General features: G+C 39.3%; 1 protein-coding gene across 11 annotated transcripts; it reads left to right on the top strand.

Annotated features, from left to right (window-relative positions):
• Positions 1-474: 474 nt before the first annotated feature.
• On the top strand, positions 475-21,977 carry ZNF207 (zinc finger protein 207). Of its 11 annotated transcripts, none has more exons than XR_014616629.1 (14): positions 475-633; positions 2,063-2,189; positions 2,622-2,760; positions 3,303-3,470; positions 4,125-4,200; positions 4,697-4,744; positions 6,578-6,678; positions 7,690-7,850; positions 8,642-8,734; positions 9,935-10,177; positions 10,868-11,030; positions 11,185-11,368; positions 11,590-11,669; positions 15,780-21,977. XR_014616629.1 is itself a non-coding variant. In XM_084218679.1 (13 exons), the coding sequence occupies exons 1-12, from the start codon at positions 593-595 to the stop codon at positions 11,343-11,345; spliced, it is 1,521 nt and encodes a 506-aa protein (XP_084074805.1). In that variant the 5' UTR covers positions 475-592; the 3' UTR covers positions 11,346-11,368; positions 11,590-15,771. The 11 variants fall into 11 exon arrangements, 8 of the variants coding, with proteins under 8 accessions (XP_084074805.1, XP_084074806.1, XP_084074802.1 ...); XR_014616631.1 differs by having other exon boundaries at positions 11,185-11,669; positions 15,780-15,834; positions 19,272-21,973; XR_014616630.1 differs by having other exon boundaries at positions 11,185-11,669; positions 15,780-21,976.
• Positions 21,978-22,140: the final 163 nt, after the last annotated feature.

Below are 22,140 nucleotides of genomic sequence, written 5' to 3'. Positions count from 1 at the left end.
CAGAACACTGCACAGAGCAGCCAGCTTCCTGCCCAGTAACATTTAATGGGGAAAACACAGTTTCTCTGTGACATTAAACACGAAGACAAGCAACAGTTTAGATTAGGAGGAAACTGAGAGTGCTGAGGCCCTGAAACAGGCTGTCCGGAGAAGTTGTGGTTACCCCATCCCTGGAAGTGTTCATGGTCAGGCTGGACAAGGCTTCGAGCAGCTTGGTCTAGTGGAAAGTGTCCCTATCCATGGGTGGAACGAGATGGGCTTTAAAGCCCCTTCCAGCCCAAACCACTCCGTGACTGTTCTGTGACACGCTCAGGTGCCCCAGGCACAGCACTTACAGCTCCTACTGGGCAAAATGGCGGCGGCGCCCTGAGGCGTCACGGGACAGCCCGGTGGGGGCGACCGCGAGCGCGTCACGTGGGCGCCCCCCGCCCTGCCGCCGCGGTGTGTTCTGGGAGTTCGGAGGCCGCAGCGGCGCCTGAGGGAGCTCGGCCGCCATTTTGTGCCTCTCGCTCGGTCCGGGGCGGCCGCGCGGGCGCTGCGGCTCTGAGGGAGCGCTCGGCTCTTCTGCTTTGTAGGTCGGGGTGACGCCGCTATGGGCCGTAAGAAGAAGAAGCAGCTGAAGCCTTGGTGCTGGTATCCTTCTGTGTGGGACGCGGTGGATGCCGAGAGCTGGGTGGGGGAGGGTAGTGGCGCGGCCTGGCGCGGTCGAGGCTCGGTCCCGTTCTGTCTCGTCCCGAGATGGGGCTCAGCCCTTCTCCCCACGCTCCTTACGGTTTGTTTCGGTGCTTGGCTCTGTTCTAACCCTGTGCTTCTCGCGATGGGGCCTGGTCTGTGCCCTTCCTGTGCTCCCCACCCGCCGCACGGCCTCCGGCCCGCTCCCGTCGCCCTCGCTCAGGCCGCGGCTTCCCGCCCGATCCCTAAACCCGGGGCAGTGGGAAATGGAGAATTGTCTTTATCTCTTGTGAGGGAGGATGTTAAAGAGAGAAAATCCTGCTGCTAATAAATACATTTATTCACGGAATGAGCTGGGATGTGGTTAAAAGAGAATTTTTTAAAGCTTTTTTTTTTCGTGACGGGGGAAGCTTTCAATTTGTAATTGTTGCATCATGATCAGTTTTAATTTTTCAGTATCCAGAAATACTGGTGGATTTTTATTTAATCGCTCCTTCAGAACGTACTCTCTGTTGTGGAGTGATTATAAATTTACCTTCTCTGTTATGTTTCTGTCCTCTAGAATTGTTTGATAAAGAAATTTAAAAGGCGTTCCGAGGCATTTTACCATTTTGTCTTGGAAGGCATCTGTGATTGTTTTACACATTAATTTATTTCACGTTTTGGTGGAAGCAAAGGACACATTGTGTTAGCAATGTTAACATTTTTTTAATAACAAATAGCTAATGTGTATTTGTCTCACGTAGGAAAATGTGTGGAGTGTTTGCTGAAATATCAATGCTGACCCACAGAAAGGAAATGCAGTTTACCACTCGTATTAACGTATATGTCCAAACAGTTTTTTTGCTTAAAATATTTATTTTTAGAAGCAGAGAATTCTTCTGTTACTGCAGCAAATTATGCTGTGTCATAAAAATTGATAGCTGGGTAACTGGAAGAGGAAGGGAACTTTAAACTAAAACCTTTGTTTTCTTTTATGATTGTTAGTTACTGGTAATTGATTAAAGAGGCACTTTTGAGTGATTTGCATAATTTCCCTTTTGCTGATTTCAAGCCTGTTTCTCCTTTAATGCTGTAGCAGCATTCACACTCCTGAAGAGAAAAATAGGTAGGACTTAAAAACCACGAGTCAAACAATATGGAATCAGATGATGATTCTGAGTGCATGCAGACACCTTCCCACTTCTGTACCTGTGTAAAGGGGCCTGCTGGACCAGATGAGGGTGTTTGTTTTCAGACATCCATGAAATATTTGTCACCCTTTGAATGCTCAGAGATGCTTCTTGTGCCTTTCTTCTGCTTCAGGAAAAATCACACTGGTGCTCATTACCTTAGTCCGATCTAAAATGTCATTTCCAGTATTAAATGTTTTCTTAACAGTCTTCAATAGGTACTGTAATAGGGATTTTGATGATGAGAAAATCCTTATACAGCATCAAAAAGCAAAGCACTTTAAATGCCATATATGTCATAAGAAACTGTATACAGGACCTGGTTTAGCTATACACTGCATGCAGGTAAGGAGTTTTAGATTTAAATGAGCTTTTCTTTACTGTATCTAAAATTTCAATTAAGTGTCCTTAAGAAGGGGGGTTGGGGGCTTCCAGAGTCTGTAAAACTGGTGAGAAAAGGACAGCAGTGGCCTGTTTGCAGCACACGAGTCCTGCTGTGTCAGCACTCAAATGGCCGCTGTGCAGCAGAGATCTTTCTCAGGAGTTTTGTAGGAGTGAAGGAATTGTGCTGTCTCAGTTTTTTTAAGTTAATGTAAGCTGGTTTTAAGAGTAATAGTAGTTACCAGAGATTAGGAGGCAAAGATCAGGAAAATGATTGGCCAGAGAGATTAGTCCCATTAAGGATGTTCCTTTTCTGTCTTTAATATGCCTGAAGAACACAGAGAATTCACCCTGAAATGTGGTCAGCAGCATTTATTTAGGTTTTTTTTTCTTTAGGTACATAAAGAAACAATAGATGCTGTTCCAAATGCTATTCCTGGAAGAACAGACATTGAACTGGAAATCTATGGAATGGAGGGCATTCCAGAAAAAGACATGGAGGAACGGAGGAGGTTACTTGAACAAAAAACTCAGGGTAAGGTGGAATGTGGCAGGTTGTCTGTCATTTCCCTGGTGTGTTCCTTACTCAGCTGTGGCACTCAGTGAGGGTAGGATTTAATTCATGCTCTGACAGCAGCTCCAGGCATTTGCCAGCCACGTGGGAGGGATTTTTCTTTTCCTGTTCAGAAGTAGCAGCTGCTACAACAATTACCTGATGAGTGTTGACATGGTCATTTATTTGTGAAGGTGAAGGTAGGAAAGGTTAGAGGTAAAACTGTCCTGATGACTTCCAAATGCTTCAGTTTCTTTGCTATTCAAGCCTTTGGTTAAATGCTTTGGTTTATACAGGACAGCATGACATTGACACGAGGGCAGATCCCTCTGTGTGTTCAGGGTAATGGCAGTGTGAGTTGTGCTCCTTCCCTGTATTTGTGGCTAGAGGTGGGCTCACACAGCATTCTTTCTTTGTATTTCCACGACTTTTTGAACACTGGCAAGTTTTGAATTTAGCTATTAGTTAATTTTATGGAATATAATTTGTGTTCAGTTTGACTGTATGCATTGTACTGTCTGCAGAGAGCCAGAAAAAGAAACAACAGGATGATTCTGATGAGTATGAAGACGATGAATCTGCAGCTTCAACTTCATTTCAACCCCAGCAAGTTCAGCCACAGCAGGGGTACATTCCCCCAATGGCACAGCCAGGTTTGCCTCCTGTGCCAGGTGCCCCAGGGATGCCTCCAGGTGAGTGGGTGTGTTATGTTAGGTCGTTGCTGAAAACCTCAGTAGAAGTGTGAATTGCTGCTTGTATGCTTGAGTAGTAATCTGCCCTTTTATCCCTGGGGTCACAGAATAGTTCTGGGAGGTGCAGATAAGCAGTTTGTTCCTTTTCTTTCCCTGTTCTGTGCATGAGCTCATCTTCCTTGGTGGGCTAGATTGAGATACCTAATGCTGGCATGTAGACTGAGGGCATCTGGTAGTAAGACAGGTTCAAACAGGAGTCTACCAGTGGTACTTGTTTGTAGTATTTATAACAGGGTGTTGGAAACAGGGCAGAGCTGCTGGGCATCTGGACACTTCTAACACAGAACAGGCTGTTCATACACAGGCTACAGATACAGGGAGGAAAGAATTTTGATCAGTGAGTGAAGAATGGTCTCTCGTGATGTCTTCTTTGGAGACCACTAAGGAAATTTGCAATCTTGCAGGGCTGAGGACAATCAATCAAAGTCAAATTTGCAGATAGTATTTACATTGCACTGTTTGTAAGTAATATTATTTCAAAAGCCAGTCTTTTAGAACTTGCTGTAAAGCATTTATCCATTGTAAACTTAGTAGATGACATTTGTTTGCAACTGTATATTATCAGAGTTGTTGAAAATTTATTTTTCTTTTAAGGTATACCCCCATTAATGGCAGGTGTTCCACCTATGATGCCTGGAATGCCTCCAGTTATGCCTGGAATGCCACCTGGGTGAGTAGCAAGAAAGATTTAATATTACACGTTCATATTGTGCATTTTAAACTGTCACAGAAAAAGTAAAGCTAATTAAAAGAATGTACAATAGGGAATTGTGAACTCTGTAACTTAAATATTATGACTGACCAAAGAACTGGATGGCTGTAAACCAACATGTAAAATATGGACACACTGGGTTTATGTATAAAGTATCTTGCCTTTCTCCTGACTTAATAGTTATTAAGTAGTAATATATTAATACAAAATTTTGTTGTGTTGGTTTAGAGCCTTCTGTGAGCCACTATTCCCTTCTGTATTGCACGTATGTTGTGCATCTGGTTATCAGTCATCAACATAACAGGAAAAAAAGTACTGGACAGTTTATATTTTTCTTGTATTTTGGGCAAAAGATGTTGGTTTTTATGCTTGTTATGGGGTTGACACCATACCCTATCACAATGTGTTTGGAAATTCACAGTTAGATTTTTGATTTTGTCATAAATTTTCACAGATTACATCAACAGAGAAAATACATGCAGTCATTTTGTGGTGGAAACATGTAAGCATCTCATTAATGTAATTCTAGGTACATTCATTATGCCATTTTATGTCATGTTTTTGATAAGCTAGAAATTGTTTTACTGAAAACCTTTGAATATTGCCTAAGAATTTGGGGAAGGTGTCTAATTAGGTTTTGTTACTGTGTAATACATTGAGGTTTTATGTTTTTATCTAAATGAATATTACAAAACTGTATGTGAAATGCATTCTATAAAATAAAAACCAAACAGGCCCTTAGAGACTTAAAGCCTCTCTTGAACCAGAGCTTGAACAGCTCCATGTGCTTGATCCTTCACGCTGCAGGACATTCTGCAGGAACTCAGTTTAATCTAAACTTTGTTAACTGAGGTGAAAGCTCATTGTCGTCTGAGACATAAATATTGATTTAACGGCCTTTGATTTGAAAAATCATATCATAGTTGAACATGGTGTGGATGCTGATCAGAACTTTAGCTTTTCTGGGTGGAAACTCAGCAGAATTTAATCAGGTTGTCGGACACAGTCCTCATTAAATTCCCTGTTAACTTCAGGTGAATGTTATGTCACTTGTAAAAACACAAATTAATTTGCCAAAATTTCACTGCGTTTCATTTTGGGAGGAGAGGGTGGTGTTGCATTATGCCACACCATGTCAATTCTAATCTAAAATTTTGCTTATTTAACCTGATTAACTTTTGTTTAAAAATGACCAAAGAATTAGGAGACACAAAGCAACTTTGGTGTTAGTGTGACACCAGTTCTAGCACAATCTGCAGTTTCTCAGAAGTCATTCTTCTGGAGCAGCAGGCAGTGAGCATCCAGCACTTGTTTTGATATCTGCAGGGTGGCAAGACTGACATTGCCTTCTCCAACCAAAAAAGGGATGATGGGTCTGTGTTCTCAGTCATTGCTGCTTCTGCAGTGGTTGTTCCCTGTGTAGCAATGATAGATGAGTTGAGAGCAGAAATCAGACTTGCCAGAAAGAATGCTCTCTTGTTCATGGGATTTGATCTGAAAACAGCAGTGGTGAAGGTATCTTAACTGTCATACAAACAGAAACTGCTTCTTAGTGGGGTTTTGGTTTGTACTGGAGTGTTGCAGATCAGCTTATCTTGCTCGCTAAAGTAATAAATATTCTTCTGTTTTGTTTCCCTAATCCATTTTTGAATGTCTGCAAAAAATTAAGCAAAATTAGGCTACACTTGTTTGTTCACTGTAAATGGCTCGTACATATTCATTTAGGAAGAGAAACCAAATGGTTTCTTTTTAATGTGGAGAAAAAATATGTTACAATGAGGATTTCTCATATTAAAAAACCAAAATCCCACTTTATTGTTAGTGTATGGAGTGTTTTCTGTAATTGAAACTTCAGAAGCTTTCTTGCCCTATGGTCTCTGCTCTGCTTTTTTCAATATTTTTTGGGTAGTTCTACAGCTCTGCGCTATCTGCCAGTCAGTGTCAGAGAGGTGTAGTAGCAGATATACAGTGATTGTAATGTCATTGGAGCTAGCTGGTTTTCCTCCATTCAGACTCCATGAATGTACTTAGATCAGGTTCTTGGAGCACTCTGCTGCAGCTTGTAGTCTTGAGAGAGATTTCAAGAGACTCTAGTTTTGGAAATCTCTTATTAGAGGAAGTGAGATCTTGAGAAATGAAAGTTCAAACAAGTGTTTGGGGTTTTGGGTGCTGGGTTATGTGTTGGTTTTATTCTTGCGGAGTCAGATTGGAATTGCCTCTCTTGAGAGCATCTTGAAATTATTTACCATTATTTTTTGTCTAATACAGGAATGTGCCAATTGTCTTAAAACTTTATCATGCATGTTCATACCAGTGCTCATTTTCTTTTCAATAGGATGATGCCAATGGGTGGAATGATGCCTCCTGGGCCTGGAATCCCACCTCTTATGCCTGGTATGCCACCAGGTAGGTCAGGGTTGTCGAACTCGTACTATGGTGAGAGTTTAATTTAATTTATTTATTTCTACTAAGATTTAGAATTTATGTAAAAAACATACAGACTTATGCCACCACCCACCACCTTGATGTGGCTGGACTGCCATAGAATCCACTCTTGTGCAGAGGTGGTTGATTTATGGCTTCTGATTATAAGTAATTATTTGACTTTTATACCATTGTTAAAGTAAAAAATAGAATACCGTTGCTTTGGTTTATTGCATTTTCTCACAGTGTTGTATTGCCTGGTCTCTCTTCATCCCTTTTTTTTAATTAATGTTTGTGGCTGCAGTTGGAAAACAGTAATGACTGAAAATGTGTTAAGTGGGAAATAGTTGGGTGGTTTACCCAACTAATGAGCCTGCAGTGTGAAGAAACTTAACTGGCATTTTGGTCTCTTACCATAGCTCAAAGAGATGTTTGTTGAGCTTGTGCAGCTCTGAAGTAGCCCTAAATTCCCTGGGTGTTCCGCCTGACCAGTAGCTGGTTTGCTTGATGGAGCCGTGGGAGCTGTTAACTTCCCCTTTCCTACAGCTCCACACACACCTAATGCAGGTGTTGTGATGACAGTGTAAAATGTCCCAGTCCACTTTACTGATGACCCCAGCAAAGCTGGCAGTGGTTCTGTCACAGTTCTGGTACTGTTCAGAAACAGTTCAGTCTCAGATTTTGTAATAGTGTCATCCATGCTCTTGGCAGCATACCTGCAGTGTGTCAGAAACAGTTACTGCATGAATTGTATTGATTTATTGAGAGCATAAACTTCATTATTGCAGCTTTAGTAAAAAACAATCCAGCGTTGCTCTGAAGTGTTTGAGGTTACTGCCTGTGCATGGTCGTTGACTGGTGACTGCTGGCATTACCCTTTGTCATGTTTTATTTTACTGTTGCCTTAAAAATACATCTTGTAGTGGGAAACTTTGTTCTAAAGAACACTGGGAGCGGGATTGTCTGAAGGAATATTCGTGCTTCCTGGAGCCTGATCCGCGGCCCATTGTTTGTGGTTTGTAGGGATGCCCCCTCCTGTTGGGCCTCGGCCTGGCATGCCTCCAATGACACAAGCACAGCCTGTTACAGCCCCCGGTATTCTGAACCGGCCTCCAGCTCCTGCTGCAACAGCACCAACCCCACAACCTCCAGTTACTAAACCACTCTTCCCAAGCGCGGGGCAGGTAAGGTATCCCAGAGCCTGGAATCTCTTGTTATGTTCTTCAAATTGGTGCTGTGTCGATAGTGCCTATTTATTATTGAGGAGGCCCAAGAAATGACTGGTTCAGGTTTTTGCTTGGGTTGATGTTTAATTCAGTGTAGTGCTTGAATGAACTTTAAAATATTCTTTTGTCTTAAAACAGCTGTGAAACCAGACAGAAGTTCTGTAAGCGCTGGGGAAGAGAGGAGTAGGCAAAACACTCTTAAAGGCCTTTATGTTTGTTATTGTTAAGGAACTTTGGGGGGGTGAAGAGATGTGTTAGCTACAGGAGTCTGATTGCATAGAACTCTACCTAAAATTTCCAAGTTAAAAATCTTGACGTGGCTTGTTCTCACTCATAATGGGCTCTCTACTAATAAATGGATGAATTTATTCTGTAGTCTTGTTAAACCAGTTAAACATTGCCTGAGTTAGGAGCTTTTCTTACTTCAAAAAGTTTAGGAGTAAGTCAGTGTAGCAAAAAGTTAATTTCAGTGTTATGGGGGGTGACGTGGGGAATTGATAGTGGCTTGTGACCTCTTCCCTTTGAATGCACTTATTCATGGGTCCTGGAGTTCTTACTTGCTTTCAAGTATGTTGCAGAGGCCTTTGTAATGTACTGTTTGCATTTTGGGCTTCTGCTGGGAGGATACAGGTTTACAAAAATACAGTCCTTTCATAAGAAAGGGCTTAGTGTAAGAAATCCTTTCATCTGGATACTTTCCACCCATTTGTTTGGAGACCTTTCACTGTTTCCTTTCTTTTATGCTACAGATGGGGACACCTGTCACAAGCTCAAGTGCAGCTTCCTCCAATTCAGAAAGTCTCTCAGCATCTTCTAACGCTCTGTTTCCTAGCACAGCACAAGTACGCAGGAAGTCACAGTTTAAAACAAATTGCTTTGCAACTTAACCCTTTGGACCATTCTGTAAAATCTAAAATTGACTAAACATCTTCAGATAATTTTTGTTATATTCCTGATTATGTTTAGCTGGTAAAACTGCAGAGTCCTTGATTATGAGTTGCATCTTACCAGAAATAAGCATGGCAAAGTGCCCAATTTTTCTTAGTGTGAAAGAATGAAATGTAACATCCTGGTTCTAAAGGGTTAAAAGAGCATGAAAGCAGTTAAATGCATTTTAGTGGGCAGTGGTTAGCTTGATGCATGGTGAAGGCTTTTTAGTTTATGTTGTTTAATATGTTTCATGATAATGTAGGGGATTGTGAATTTGCATTATGTGCAAAATGTCTTTTTTTTTTTTTTTTTTTGATTGAGAGGTTCAGATAGTTGTAAATATCCAGTGACTAGAAACAAAAGCATTCTCTCATAACTAAGGTTTGCTTTGGAGATTGCTGTGGCTTCAGAGACAGCTTGGTAAAACAGAGTTTTACAGCGTTTTTGTAACAGAAGAGTAGGAGAGATGAAATGTTGGAATCTCTAGTGGACCTCTTACCTGCTTCCATTGATGCTTCGTTCAAAAATGAGATTAAAGTTCAGTGGATAGACATAGTACTTTGGGAAAATACTACATTGTATTTATAGAGAGAACACTTAAAGCCCTGACATAATAGAGCTTTCTTAAATATTTGATTAAAATATTTAAATATCTAATTTTAATGAATACTGGCACTTTGAGCTCTACTCTAATAAATGGTAAACTAATGGTTGCTGAAATATGTTAATTTAGTGAAAGACTAATAAATTTATGCTTGGAGGCTCCTCAGAATAGTGATTCAGGAAAGATTTACATATTTTCCAAATTCAGTGTTAGAGATAAAATAGTAGGGTGTTTTTTTCTTTGTTGTTCCTTTGTTGTGGTGGCTTTTGACCTGCAGATTTTAGACTTTCCTCTGTGTGTGTGTGTACGTGTACATACTGGGGTTTATTTTGTCTTGGTTTCAGTTGCTCTAGTATGCAATAAGGCTGAACTTTATTTTTGTCAAGCTTGTATAATTATATATCTCACTGGAACGTTTCAGAGGTCTAACAGTCATCATTTAAGTTCTCTTAAATGAAAGCTTCCTTTATTTGAGAAATAAATACTGACCTGTCTCTGTGTTTCACAGGCTGCAGCAGCTGTGCCAGGGCCAGTTGGTACTGATTTCAAACCTTTGAATTCTACACCCGCAACAACAACAGAGCCCCCCAAACCAACATTCCCGGCTTACACACAGTCTACAGCCTCAACCACTAGCACGACAAACAGCACTGCAGCTAAACCAGCTACATCTATCACAAGTAAGCCTGCTACCCTCACAACAACCAGTGCAACCAGTAAGTTGATCCATCCAGATGAGGATATATCACTGGTAAGTAACATGTTTTCATTGTCTTACTGAAAAAATGCGATTTGTGATGATATGGCAGGTTGAATGAAATTTTATCTGTGCTCTGCATTATGTGTATTTTAGTAATGGTGAGAGTGCAAACCATGCAGAAAAAATGTAACTGAGAGAACTTCTTTAACTGCAGAGTAATGACTGGCATATTGGCAGTGATCTTCCTGCAGTTTAAGCCTTACCTTTGGTGGTGGTGGGAAATCTCTCAATCCAAAATACAGTTTGGACTTTTGCTGCATGTGTCTTAAACTTCAAGTTAACTAGGACTGGGTAATAAGTGTAGAACAAAAGACTGAATACTTTGAAGTTGTTTTGATGCTGTTACAGCAGTTAGAAATACGGAATTTATGGATAAAACAAATGAATGTTAATTACAGTTCAGAGATCTTTAGGTCAGTGTTTTTAAGATAAAAAGGCTGTATTCAGCTGGGAGAAAGGGAGGATTTGAGTTCCATGCAGAATACTCAGATTGGTCTGTGTTAAGGAAGAAAGTCTGCAGAAAGGGGGGCAAATCCTCCTGCTGCTTTGTAATGTTACTAGTAGTCTTTGAATTTGTAAGGTAGTTAAAATAGTTTAGTAATCTACTTTGTTGCACCTCTGTTTACTTTGCACTTGGTGAGTTTTAACACGATGTGTTGTGATTGTCTCCTCTGCTTTTAGGAAGAGAGAAGGGCACAGTTGCCTAAATACCAGCGCAATCTTCCTCGACCAGGCCAGGCTGCCCTGGGTAATCCACCGGTTGGACCAATTGGAGGTATGATGCCACCACAGCCAGGAATTCCTCCACAACAGCAAGGAATGAGACCTCCCATGCCACCTCATGGTAATCATAAGTTTCCCAGCTTCCTGTTTTTAGAAAGATTTGTGAAGTTGCCCATGCTAGCTGGGAGGGGTGAAGCTTTTCACAAAATGCACTTCTCACTATTAAAAAAAAAATTTAAAAATTATTCTTTGCATCTTAACTATTCTGTTTATAGGTCAGTATGGTGCTCATCACCAGGGCATGCCAGGATATCTTCCTGGAGCAATGCCTCCATACGGTCAGGGACCTCCGATGGTGCCCCCGTACCAGAGTGGACCTCCTCGCCCTCCGATGGGAATGAGACCGCCCGTAATGTCACAAGGTGGCCGCTACTGATGCTCCTACTCACGCTCTAATAGGTTTGGAGATTAAACCTTTTCTCATCTTGTGCTGTTAATATAGCCGAGCTTCCGTCAATTAAGGCTTCATTGTGACTCTTAAAAAAATAAGTATCTTCCCACATGCAAGGAGCTATTGGACATTCTTATTTTACATGGGAAAAATTATTTGGAATAATAACAGGAACTTTTCCTGATGTTGCAATTTATACTGTATGGCTTCTTTTTCATGTTTCATCTAGGTTTTTAGAAGTGAAGTATAGTAAATATGGTTCGTTAAATTGTGAAGGCGCTGGAATTACATGAACATACCACCCTAAAGGCAAGTTCTGTAATGTTACGTTGCTATTTGTGAAATGATGCCTTCACAGCACTTCAAGTGCTGTTGGACTTCACGTCCCCAACATAGTTTGGTGAGGGCTGTAACTGTTTCCAACTACTTGTACATTAAAGTCTGAACTTGTAACAATATTTAATGTATTTAGAGTTCCTCCTGTTCCAGGGTTTAAGTAAACTGACCCACTAAGGTCATGTGATTTTTCTGTACTGTTATAAACTTCATTGTAATAAAAGAGGAGAAAAATTTATATGCCTTTTTATTCATGACCAGCTGTGGACAGCTGCCTGAAAGGTTTGTACAGATGCATGCCATGGTAGCCATTGGTGTAATGAACACAGTTACTGGTGCTGTTTTGATAAAGTCTGAATTCCTTGTTCTAAAAAGTCACTCCTTAGCTGTATGTCTGAGTAGACAAAGACCTGTACACTTATTAACTGACTCCTCAAAACTGAGGCTGCAGGAGGCACATTCTTACTCTTGGTTGTAATTTCTCTTAATGCATATGTTTCTTTATTTGTGCTTTCTTGTCCTCAATAAATTTTAAATGATTTCTAGTCCTGGCACTTGCTTGTAGGATGTGAAAGTGCTCTGAGATACATCCTGGTGCCAGGGTGTGTCCTGTTAGTTCACTTTGCAAATGATGCTTTTTAATGTCCAAGTGGAGGTGAATTTTAGGATCCTTTTAGGTGAGGATTTCTAGAAGCTTAGGTGCATGGCACATGGGTGAGTGACTTCCAGTTGATGTATTGAAGTTGACCTGCAAAAGAGAAATAGTAGCTTAACCCTCTTAATGCATTGAAGAGGCAAAGCAGGCAAGAGTAATGTGTTATATGCTGTGTTTTTAATTTAAATGTTCAGAATTTCATGTTTTGGCAGTCCCTGAAAGGTGAACCATCTGTAATCATTTGTTGTGTGCAATGATCAGATGTTGTCTAAGTTTTCTTGAGCCATTCAGTGAAAGTTTTTGGAGTAAGAGACCTTTTTATCAAAGAGACATCTTCCCTCTATGAATTTGTCATTTCTCTGTTTATAAGAGTAGAGTGACAAGTTCCTCTTAAGGTTGTAATTAAGTCTGACATCATGTGTTCCTGTGTTAGACCTCTGATGAGAATGTAGAGGGAGACTTTTTGGAGGGGAGAGAAGTGAGAGCCTCAGTGGCTTCTTCTCAACAGGGAAAAAAAAAGTGGTGAATTTTTCATTTGCAGGTCAACTTTAAATACATGTTCCAGCCTCAAGCCTTATCTGCAGTTTTATTAATGGGGATATCTCCTTAGGGTGGGGTAGAAGGATCATCAGCATTTTTGTGTCATTATATTCATAGATGTCTTTGTAGATGGTGGAAGTTTTTTTACTTAATTTTAATACTGAGCATTATGGCTCTGTTTTTTGGAAGACTTGTGATTTTGTAGCTGCACTAAAGCGCTTCATGTGGCTCTATTCTGTACTGTCTCTTAAAAGTGCAAAAATAACAGTACAGCTAAAATACTACATTGTCTCAGCTTCTAAACTGTGGTCACAGAATGTCTTAAAAGCACTAGAGCATCCCGTGCAATGTAGTTGCAGCTGAGTAGCCTTAATTTAACCATTAAGAATTGCCAGGCACTTTTTTCTGAAGTGTTCAGTTTTAAGACCATAAGTCCAAGCCTCTGTTGAGAAGCAGTTCTCTCTGATCACTGGTATCTACTGATCACCTTTCAGATGTGCAGTATTTGCAAATGTGCTGAGTGGGCCTTGATGTCAATTCTTTTGTTAGCTCTTCATCTTGCTTTGGACATAAATCTAAGACATAAAATTTGTTTTGCTGAGGCAGCGCTTTTGTACTCTGGTTTTCTTCTGTTTACCTTATTAGGATCATTACAAAACACTGAAGAGATTTTTATGATGTCTTATATTTGTCCTTTTTGTAATATTACACATAAAAATTCGTCCATTATAAAGTGATCTTAACTACTGCTTGTAAAACTATAAAACTTCTTGCTGTTTTCTGAAGATCATATTGCTGCTCTAAGGATGCTTTGCCCTTCTGCCCCAGTCAAGTAAAATTCCTTGTCCCTTTGGTGTCTTTCTGTAATTTTCCATATGTTGTTTCCAGACCCTATTTTTCTTGGGATAAAACCTTATTGCATGCACTGCTAACTTGGCATATTCTGCAAGTTGTATGAGTTAACTTTCCCTCTTTCGAACAGTGAATGTCTCATTCTGATAATGGTAGTATTTTGTATCTAATACTGCATAGACTTTGAGCTTGAATGCATTTTAAGAATAATCTTTCCTTAGTAGTGATGTTATGAAAACCCCTCGAGTAAGTAATGCCACATGTATTTCATTGGTACTTCCATAGAAGCAGGGGAACAGTTTTTCCATGATTTTCACATGGATACTTCATTTCCTGCTCCTGTCATTCCTGTGCAATAAGAGCTGTGATGTGGCTGCCTTCAGTCTTCAGTTACTTTTGTCTCTTGTGTGATTCTTCTGTAAACTGGCAGATGTTTCGGTGCCTGCATTGTCTGTTGGTCCCTGCCTTCATTTCTTTGGATACTGCTTCTTAATGTTCAGAGAGTTGGATTTATGGTGCATTTACCCAAAACCAGTAAAACTACTTTGAATGTAATAGTTGCTTGTATGCAGACAAAGACTTGGTTTACAGTACCAAGTGTGATCAACATCAGTCTGCCAGCAAAATCCCTCATGTAATGCAGCCATGAAAACAGGGGTTTGCTTAGTTAATCCTTTCTTGGAAAGAGATTGCAGAAGCTTTTATGATTACAGAAAAGCATATCTTGTGTAGCTGCTGCAGGACCCTACTGATATAATTACCTAGGCAGAAGCTTTGTTTTTTAGTTGTTGCCTAAATTTGCCACGGCAGATCTTGCATTAAAATTCACACTTGCAAGTGCATTTTGACCAATTTTGAAATTGCAATATAATGCAATTGTTGAATACAAAGGATTAGGCTACAAGAAAATTTCAGACACAGGTGGGAAAATAGGTTTAACAAAAAACATGCCACAATTTATTGCATTTAGGATTCTGTAGAAGGTTCTCATTTTATGCATGGTCTCAATATCATAATAAGCAGCTGATCTTTAGGGCAAAATGGATGAGACTGGCATTAAAGAACCTTGAAAAGGCCTGGGTTAGTTTTTTAGAATGCTTTATGTAACTCTTCCATACAGCCATTAGAATAGCCTTCTGCCATTGGCAAAGTTGCTTCAAATAAAATACTACTTAGCTGGCACATATAGGCTGAAAATTTCTTCTGAAACCTTTGGATTACTTCTTTCTTCTCACAGATGATATTTTAGCTGCTGATAATAAATTTGAGGCTGGGCTGTTTATCTAATAACAGTGGATAACCATTCCTCGCTCTGTGCATGCATGGGACAATGTAAACAAGCTTCTAGAAACACATTCAGCTGCATTTGCCTTCTATGGTTTCTGCCAGGATTTTAATCTGTGGAGCTCTTGAGCAGTGCTGACACAGAACTGGTTAATTTACTGTCTTAAAACGTGGATGAAATTGAATGGGATGGATAACCTACAGTTACTTTATAGGAATCAAATCATTCTGGATACAAAATGAAAACAAAACCACCAAGATTACTTCAGTTTCATGAACAGCAAGAAGGTCGTTATGACTTTCAGTTAAATTGAGACTGATAAACCAGTCCATGAGCTGGGGCCACAATTTAAAATGCTAACTAATTACACTTCTTAGTGAATGTCTTAATAATTGTACTGGTCTAGTTTCTACATGAACACTATGACAAGGGTGAACATTTTCAGTGGCTGGTGGAGTTTTTAACTCAACTTTTCATGAACTAGTACAACAGATACTATCAGTTATGGGAAAAATGCCCCAAGACAACTGACTGACGTTCCATTGATCAAGATACAAAGCAAAACAAGCTGTCCAATTCAGAAATAGCTACCACCAACAAAAAATACTGTTTGGATCTAACAAAAGAGGTGCTATAGCAGTCATTTTCTTTTGTTTGCTTGATCACTGGAATTTTGTTAATTTTTAATGCATGTCTTTCACTTAATTGGGTCATGTTTTTTCTAAAATTCAAATTTTTCTTCTTCCTATAGCCCTGCCATAGGACAGGCTGAGGCAGAGTCTCAGTGTTGCCCTGTTCAGTCTGAGGCAAGTGGGATTTATTTTATTCATTCTGGGGGCTTTCACAGCTTTATGGCTGTTGGATATTTATGTCCCCAAACTTGCAGCAAGTTTGGTGAAGGCCCCTAAATTTATTTTAATTTAGGTTTTTTATTCTCTTTTGGTAGGTGGGCTCTATATTAATATTTATCTTTTTATTATCACTGTGGTTTGAAGAGTCTTAAGGGGAGGGAACCTGTTTTAAGATGTGTGGGTACCTTTTTTTCGTAATGGAATGCATTTCCTTCAAGGCTGCTCAGGTAGTCCTTAAGACACACTGCCCCTCCCCATCTTTCCCTGCATTGCATTTGTGCTGTGTTTGTTTTTGGGTTTGGTAGTGTTCATTTTGTGTAGTCTCTGAATTAGTGGCATGTAAATACCAATTATTAATGTTTTCTCTTCTGAGGATATGTATCTATTGAAAAGCTTAAAATAGATTTGAACTAGTAAGTTAATTGCTACAAAAAATTTGTAGCCCAAATTACAGAATACAGTTTCTTTGAAGAAGGTTAAGATGTTAATACTGCTGTGTTTGTGGCTGCACCTCAACAAATATTAATGTAGAGCCCTGTGAAGAAATAGAGATCAGATCCAAGTAGGTAACACAGAATAGAAGAGTGAGAAATCAAAGCTGCAGATTTTTCAGCTTGCCAGTTTCAGGAAGACCCTTTCCCTCAATCTCTTTTTCCTCAGTTCAGGGAGAACTTTTTTCTCCATCTCAAATACGTCAAATTTGAAAATGTTTTGATTATTGCAACAATAGTAAGAGTTGAAAAACTTTCTTTTAAACCTTGTGAGGTTCTGTTGCATATTCAGAATTAGCTTTATTTGAGGTTCCTTCTTTCACACAGTGCCTAGCAGAAATTTCTACCCTTTGTGAAGAAAAAGGTGCTCATTCTGTGCAGATCCATTGTTTGTGAATGCTTGAGGTTGCTTAGAGAAAACTAAGCAGAACAGCAGGTTTTGCCTAAGGAGGTCTTGCAGCATACCAGCATTGAAATAGTAAATAAACAAGTGTGGGAGTCTGGTTTGACTTTTTTCCAAAGTTTTTGAGATATTTTTAAAGTTTGGGGTGAGGCTTTTTTATGAGCATAGTTGTTTATTTCTTCAAAATTTTGTTTAATAATTACCCCTAATGGGATTTCAAGTAATTTTAATTCAAGGATAGAGTTGTAATTAACTTAGAGTGGATTGCACATTGCTGTTGTACCCTTCTTTGTTTGTACTCTGCCCTTTGCATTTTTCCTGTAGAAGGCCCCCCCAAAATCCTTGTCTGACTGGAAAATTGACATGTCCATGTTAACTGTTTCAGAATGGTTATTGAGCATGGTCTTGCTTTGCTAATTCTCATTGTGGTGCTCCCCATGATAACTGTGAAGATGAGAACAACTCTTCAAGATAAACTACTGCAACTAGTACTTCTTTCACTTGCTTAATTTATAGGACCATTTGGCTTAGTTTTTTTTTTCCCTAGAATGTCTAAGGAAACTGCTTAACTCAAAATAATACATTGTGGGGCTTGTACTTCTTGCTTAAAGTATCTGAATCTCTTAGAGTCTCAAAATAAAAAATAGGCAAATTTCAAATGCCTCTTTATTTTGAGGGATGATGTGTGTTCTTAGTTACAGTCCAGTATTTCAGCTCTCATTGCAGCAGTTTGTGTTTCACAAAGTTGGACATCTTGCAGTTAGTGAAATTTCCTTACTAAAGGTAACAGTATTTCAGTGACATGACTTTTATAGATACTAACAAAATGAGGTCTTGGAATTCAGGTTTTTTAAAGCTTAAGTAGGGGCACATAACTTTTTTTAAGGAGCAGGGGTTAGTGATACTCTGTTAAATTGGGTAAATTTGTACCTGATCTATTAAACAAGAAAAGTACCTTGGAGATGTGGTAAATAAATACATACCACACATGAAGAAATTTATTAAAATCTGTATGCTTGCAATCAAAATAATCAGACCAGGGAAACAGTGGTAGTGACTGAATTCTGTCAGAATGCAGCTGCCTGTGACTGCTGTTCTGTCTGTCATGGTTGGGCTAAGTTGGAAGTAGTTCAGAGGAAAGCAAGTTTTGGGACTGCCATTTAAGGGATCAAGAGGAATCTAAGTGTTTGTAAAGTGTAATGTATATAAAAGTTCTTTCTGAAGTTCTAAAAAACACTTGGTGAGAGGTTTCTGGCACATTGTAAGCAGCAACTTAGTGCAGTCTTGATTGCCAGAGCACAGATTCCCAGTAAGGCTCTGTTAAAGGAAATGCAGTTTTACTGCACTCTAGTGAAGGTGTGGCTGAGGGGCTGAGCACTGGAGCCTGCTGCTCTGGCAGCAGCCATATCCTGTCCTGAACCACAGGATCCAGGGGGTTTTCCTCAAGCCATTTCTTCCTGGTATCCTGCTGAGTCAGTTTTGACTGTCCCTGGTATGAATAATTGTCAGGTATGGTACTTAAATACCTGGACACGGTTGTGAATAAAACCTCCTAAATTCTTACGGGCTTTCTTGCAGCAGGGATGGTCAGCAGCACTGCTGTTTTAATGGCAGTGAATTTGACATCTGTAGAAATACTGTCTTGAACTTACTTATCTTAAAGTTTTTCTTTCTTGAGGATATAAAGAAGTGAAAATGTTTTGAGGAGATAGTAGCATTTTAATGCCAATATCATCTTAACTGAAAGCAAAGAAGCACGAGACATTGAGAGCTTGAAAGCTTTGTTAAAAATTCTCTTGTTAGCAGTTAAAGCATGTCTCTCTGACAGCTACCTGCCTTATACAAGGTACCAAGCTTCTGACATCTTAAACTTTTTTCCCTCAAATTTTGTCTTAAATCTCTACCATATTCAGAAAGGGGGCATGGGTTGTAGAATTTTCAGCTTCTGCTGCTCTTAGTAGCCAATATGTAGAATTGGTTTTTGCTAACAGTAATTTTAATTACCTGAAATGAATGCAGTACAACCAAAAGAAACTATTTCACCATCTTCCAGCTTAGGAAGTTATGTCATGCTTTGTGACAAAGATGTCATGGCAGAGCTCTTTTCTCTTTTTTTCACTGAGTTACTTGCACTGAATTCTCTAGTTTCTTTCTCATAAACTTAAGTGGGAAAAAAAATATTTTGCTCTTTCACTTGTCAAGTCCAGAGTAAGAAAACACGCTTTAGGACTTTAATGAAGGAACCTGGCAATGTAAGTATTGTAATTTCCTTTATGTTTTTAGTAGGCAGCAGGTGACCTTGTTAAACTTATGGGTTATGTATGAAAAATCACAAGGGCAAATTGAAAGTAGTTTTTATAGTTGCCTTTACTTCACATGCTTTTGTTAACAAATTGCAGTAATTGAAGTTTGGCAGCTTTTTTTTTTTTTTTTTAATAAAAATCTAAATTATGGGTAAAACACCTTGGTTTAATACAATTTGTGTTTCTGTTAACTAGCAGCAGAATTTCAGCATTTGCTACTTACTGGTAGAGAAGAAAAATTCCACAGAACTGCCAGTACAGGTTAGTTTAATCTGTAAGTACCTGATGTTCCTATTTGAAATAATTTGTTCAAATGATACCACTTAAATACCCGAGGGGAATTTTGGTCTCTGAAATGTGATTGTTACCTACTACTGATTCCAGTAGAGAGTGAACAGACTAGACTTTCTTGGAAGATCTATAATGGATTTAACTATGCTTGTGGACAGGTAAAAAATATCTGCAAGCACCTTTGAGGAAAATCTAATACAGAATCTTAACAAGCAGCCTTTGATGTTACTGAAGAATGTGAAAATCAGAAATCATAATCACTGTGGTAACATGCCAGTTGTTAATGAGGCTGTTTTTTACCAGCAAACCAGCAGGATCCTGTGTTTGTGTTGGGGATTAAGCATTTCTGTTTCTAAGACTCCAAAGCAGTTTGTAATCTTTCAGTTTTCTTTAGCTATTGCTAATTACCCTTTCTTACCCACAGATTTTCACTTTGTTAGGCTGGTAAGCCAGGAGCTTGTTCTTCTGTGCTTTTTTAATTACTTTTGTTAGTTCATTTCAGCACTTCAGAGGCTACCTACAAACATGGTTTTGTCCAACTGTTTTATCTTACATCAGAGTTACTGCTCTGCCTCTTATTTTAATTCTGCCCTATTCCATATTCCCAGAAATACTGGTATTATATTTCTGTTGTATAGAATATTTTATACCTTAAAATAGGAAAGATTCTTTGTGAATGAATAAAAGATGCAGCTTTCTATGGAATGGCTGCACACATTTATTTCTATTTAGACTTGGTATATCTCATCTCTATATACATAAGAAGAGATGAAAACTTTTTCTGTGCTGTAGCATGAAGCAGAGATCCACAGCTGGATGGGCTGTAAGATTGTGCTTTAATTCACTTTTAAGGCCGTGATGTCCCACTCTGAATTTGAGGGGCTTTTGACGTCACTGGTGTGTAATTACCTAGTCAGCACTGGGAAGGTCATAGTTATGTGGTAGCTGAACAGACACTGGAGTTTTGCCAGCTCATCTGAAGGGTCTAGAGTGGGTTTATGAGTGACTTGCCACTTCCAGCAGAATTGCTTGATTTAGGGTTCCAAAATCTTAAACAGGGCTGCAGAGTTCATCATAAAAACATGCACAGTTTCAAGGCAATTGTATCTTCTCAGGTTTTAGAACAGTTACTCTTGCAGCCCATTGCCTGTCATCTTCTCTACATCAGTTCTTGGTAATTTACACTAAATTGCTTTGTCTTCAGAGTGAGCTACAGGCAAATTTCTGACTAATGTTGCATAAGTTTTTCTTCCTAGAAGGGGGAAAATTGTATATATTAATTATATACAATACACATTAATATTTATAATTTAGCTTTATCTCTCTTTGCTTAATCTTAATTGCAGGTATGCAAGAACAAAAGGAATACCTTGTTGTGAGGTTAACCTTGTTAACAGAATGTGTCTGTATTTCTTACACCATCTGTGGTTGACCCTAGGTGATGCATTAATTCAATGCTCAGTACTAAGTTGGAGTGAGTAAATGCTTCTGGCTGCTCAATTGCCTTATCAAGTCCTGGTTTTGGCAGTGGCTGGATGCAGACAGCACTACTTGTACACTGGCCTGGCAGTCAGTGGGGAGAACTAAAGGGCAGAGTGTGTTCCATAGTGTCTTAACAAAAAAAAAAAGCGCATTTCTCCAGGATAGATCGTAGTAAAACTCTGGTAGAAAGACATCTCTTTGTGAAACTTTAAATGGCAGTTACTTATGGTACTTTTTGGTAGAATAAAGTTTATTTTCTTTTGAGACAGGACCAAAACAAGACTGGAAATTTGAACTTGATTACCAGGTAAACAATGTTAAATTGTAGCTCAACTTCTGACACACCATTAGAGCTGCTGTAAAGGGGTTCAGCAGTCTTCCCTCCCAGTTCTGGTACTGTATTTGAAACAGTTTGTCATTTCCCACTATTTCCTTAGACTCTTTGCTGATTCCCAGTTGCCCTTTTAGAGTTTCTGGTCACTGTGCAGCAAACTCAAAATGAGCAAACTCCAGACTGGTTTTAGTACCTTCATAAAGGACCTTGAAGCACACGAGTGAACAGTGTCCCCTCTCTGTAGCAGTATGGCCACAGAAGTTAGTGTGTAGTGAAGGGCTTTTTTCTGTAACTTGATACTGCTTTTGTGTTAAGTGGTATGAAAGGGCTGGGATTACTGATCTTTTTCAAAAGACAGGTGGTGGCAAAATACTGGTGTTGAATTTAATTCAAGAAAGTGAGAGACTGGTAAGTATGCGCATCACTTTAATGCATGCAAATAATAGTAACAGTAACAAGCTTAATTTTATAGCATTCACTTTACAAAGAAGATTAAAAGAAAATGTGGAGCTGACATGATTTGCATCCACTGGGAACCTTCTCTGAGCTGTTCTTCAGGAATGGGTCATTGCACATAGAGCCATCTGTAATGTGTAACATTTTGTAACAGTCTCTGATTAAACAGAAGTGAACCACTGTTTCTCTGTATTTTTCTTTTCTCCTCTTGAAAACCTATTTAAGTTGTTATTGCAACAGCTGTTATGGTGAGAATAACGTGGTGCCAACTTATTGATACTCTAAGCTGCAGAGACTCATTTGTGTGAGTTCCGACTTAAAGTGTAGACAAACAAGTGAATCCTAACTTCTTAACCTGAGACTTCCTTTTCCTGTTGATCTGCTGTCCTGCTAAGCAGACTATAAAAAGCTATTGAAGTTAGAAGAGTCAGAATATGGAGGGAAAGTTTCTAACAGTGTTTTCATACAAGTTGGTGGCATGGGCATGCTGGGAGGTGCTCT

This window comes from Fringilla coelebs (assembly GCF_963513975.1).
Source record: "Fringilla coelebs genome assembly, chromosome: 19".
Classification (NCBI taxonomy): Eukaryota; Metazoa; Chordata; class Aves; order Passeriformes; family Fringillidae; genus Fringilla; species Fringilla coelebs.
The sequence above is the reverse complement of the archived record's forward strand: the minus strand, read 5'-3'. Positions and strand labels throughout refer to the sequence as shown.

Excerpts from the sequence above, each read along its gene's own strand:
- ZNF207 (XM_084218679.1), top strand. The coding sequence starts at position 593 with ATGGGCCGTAAGAAGAAGAAGCAGCTGAAGCCTTGGTGCTG. Across the intron at positions 2,190-2,621 it reads TAGCTATACACTGCATGCAG|GTACATAAAGAAACAATAGA; the intron begins GTAAGGAGTTTT and ends TTTTTTCTTTAG. Across the intron at positions 4,745-6,577 it reads TCATTTTGTGGTGGAAACAT|GATGATGCCAATGGGTGGAA; the intron begins GTAAGCATCTCA and ends TCTTTTCAATAG.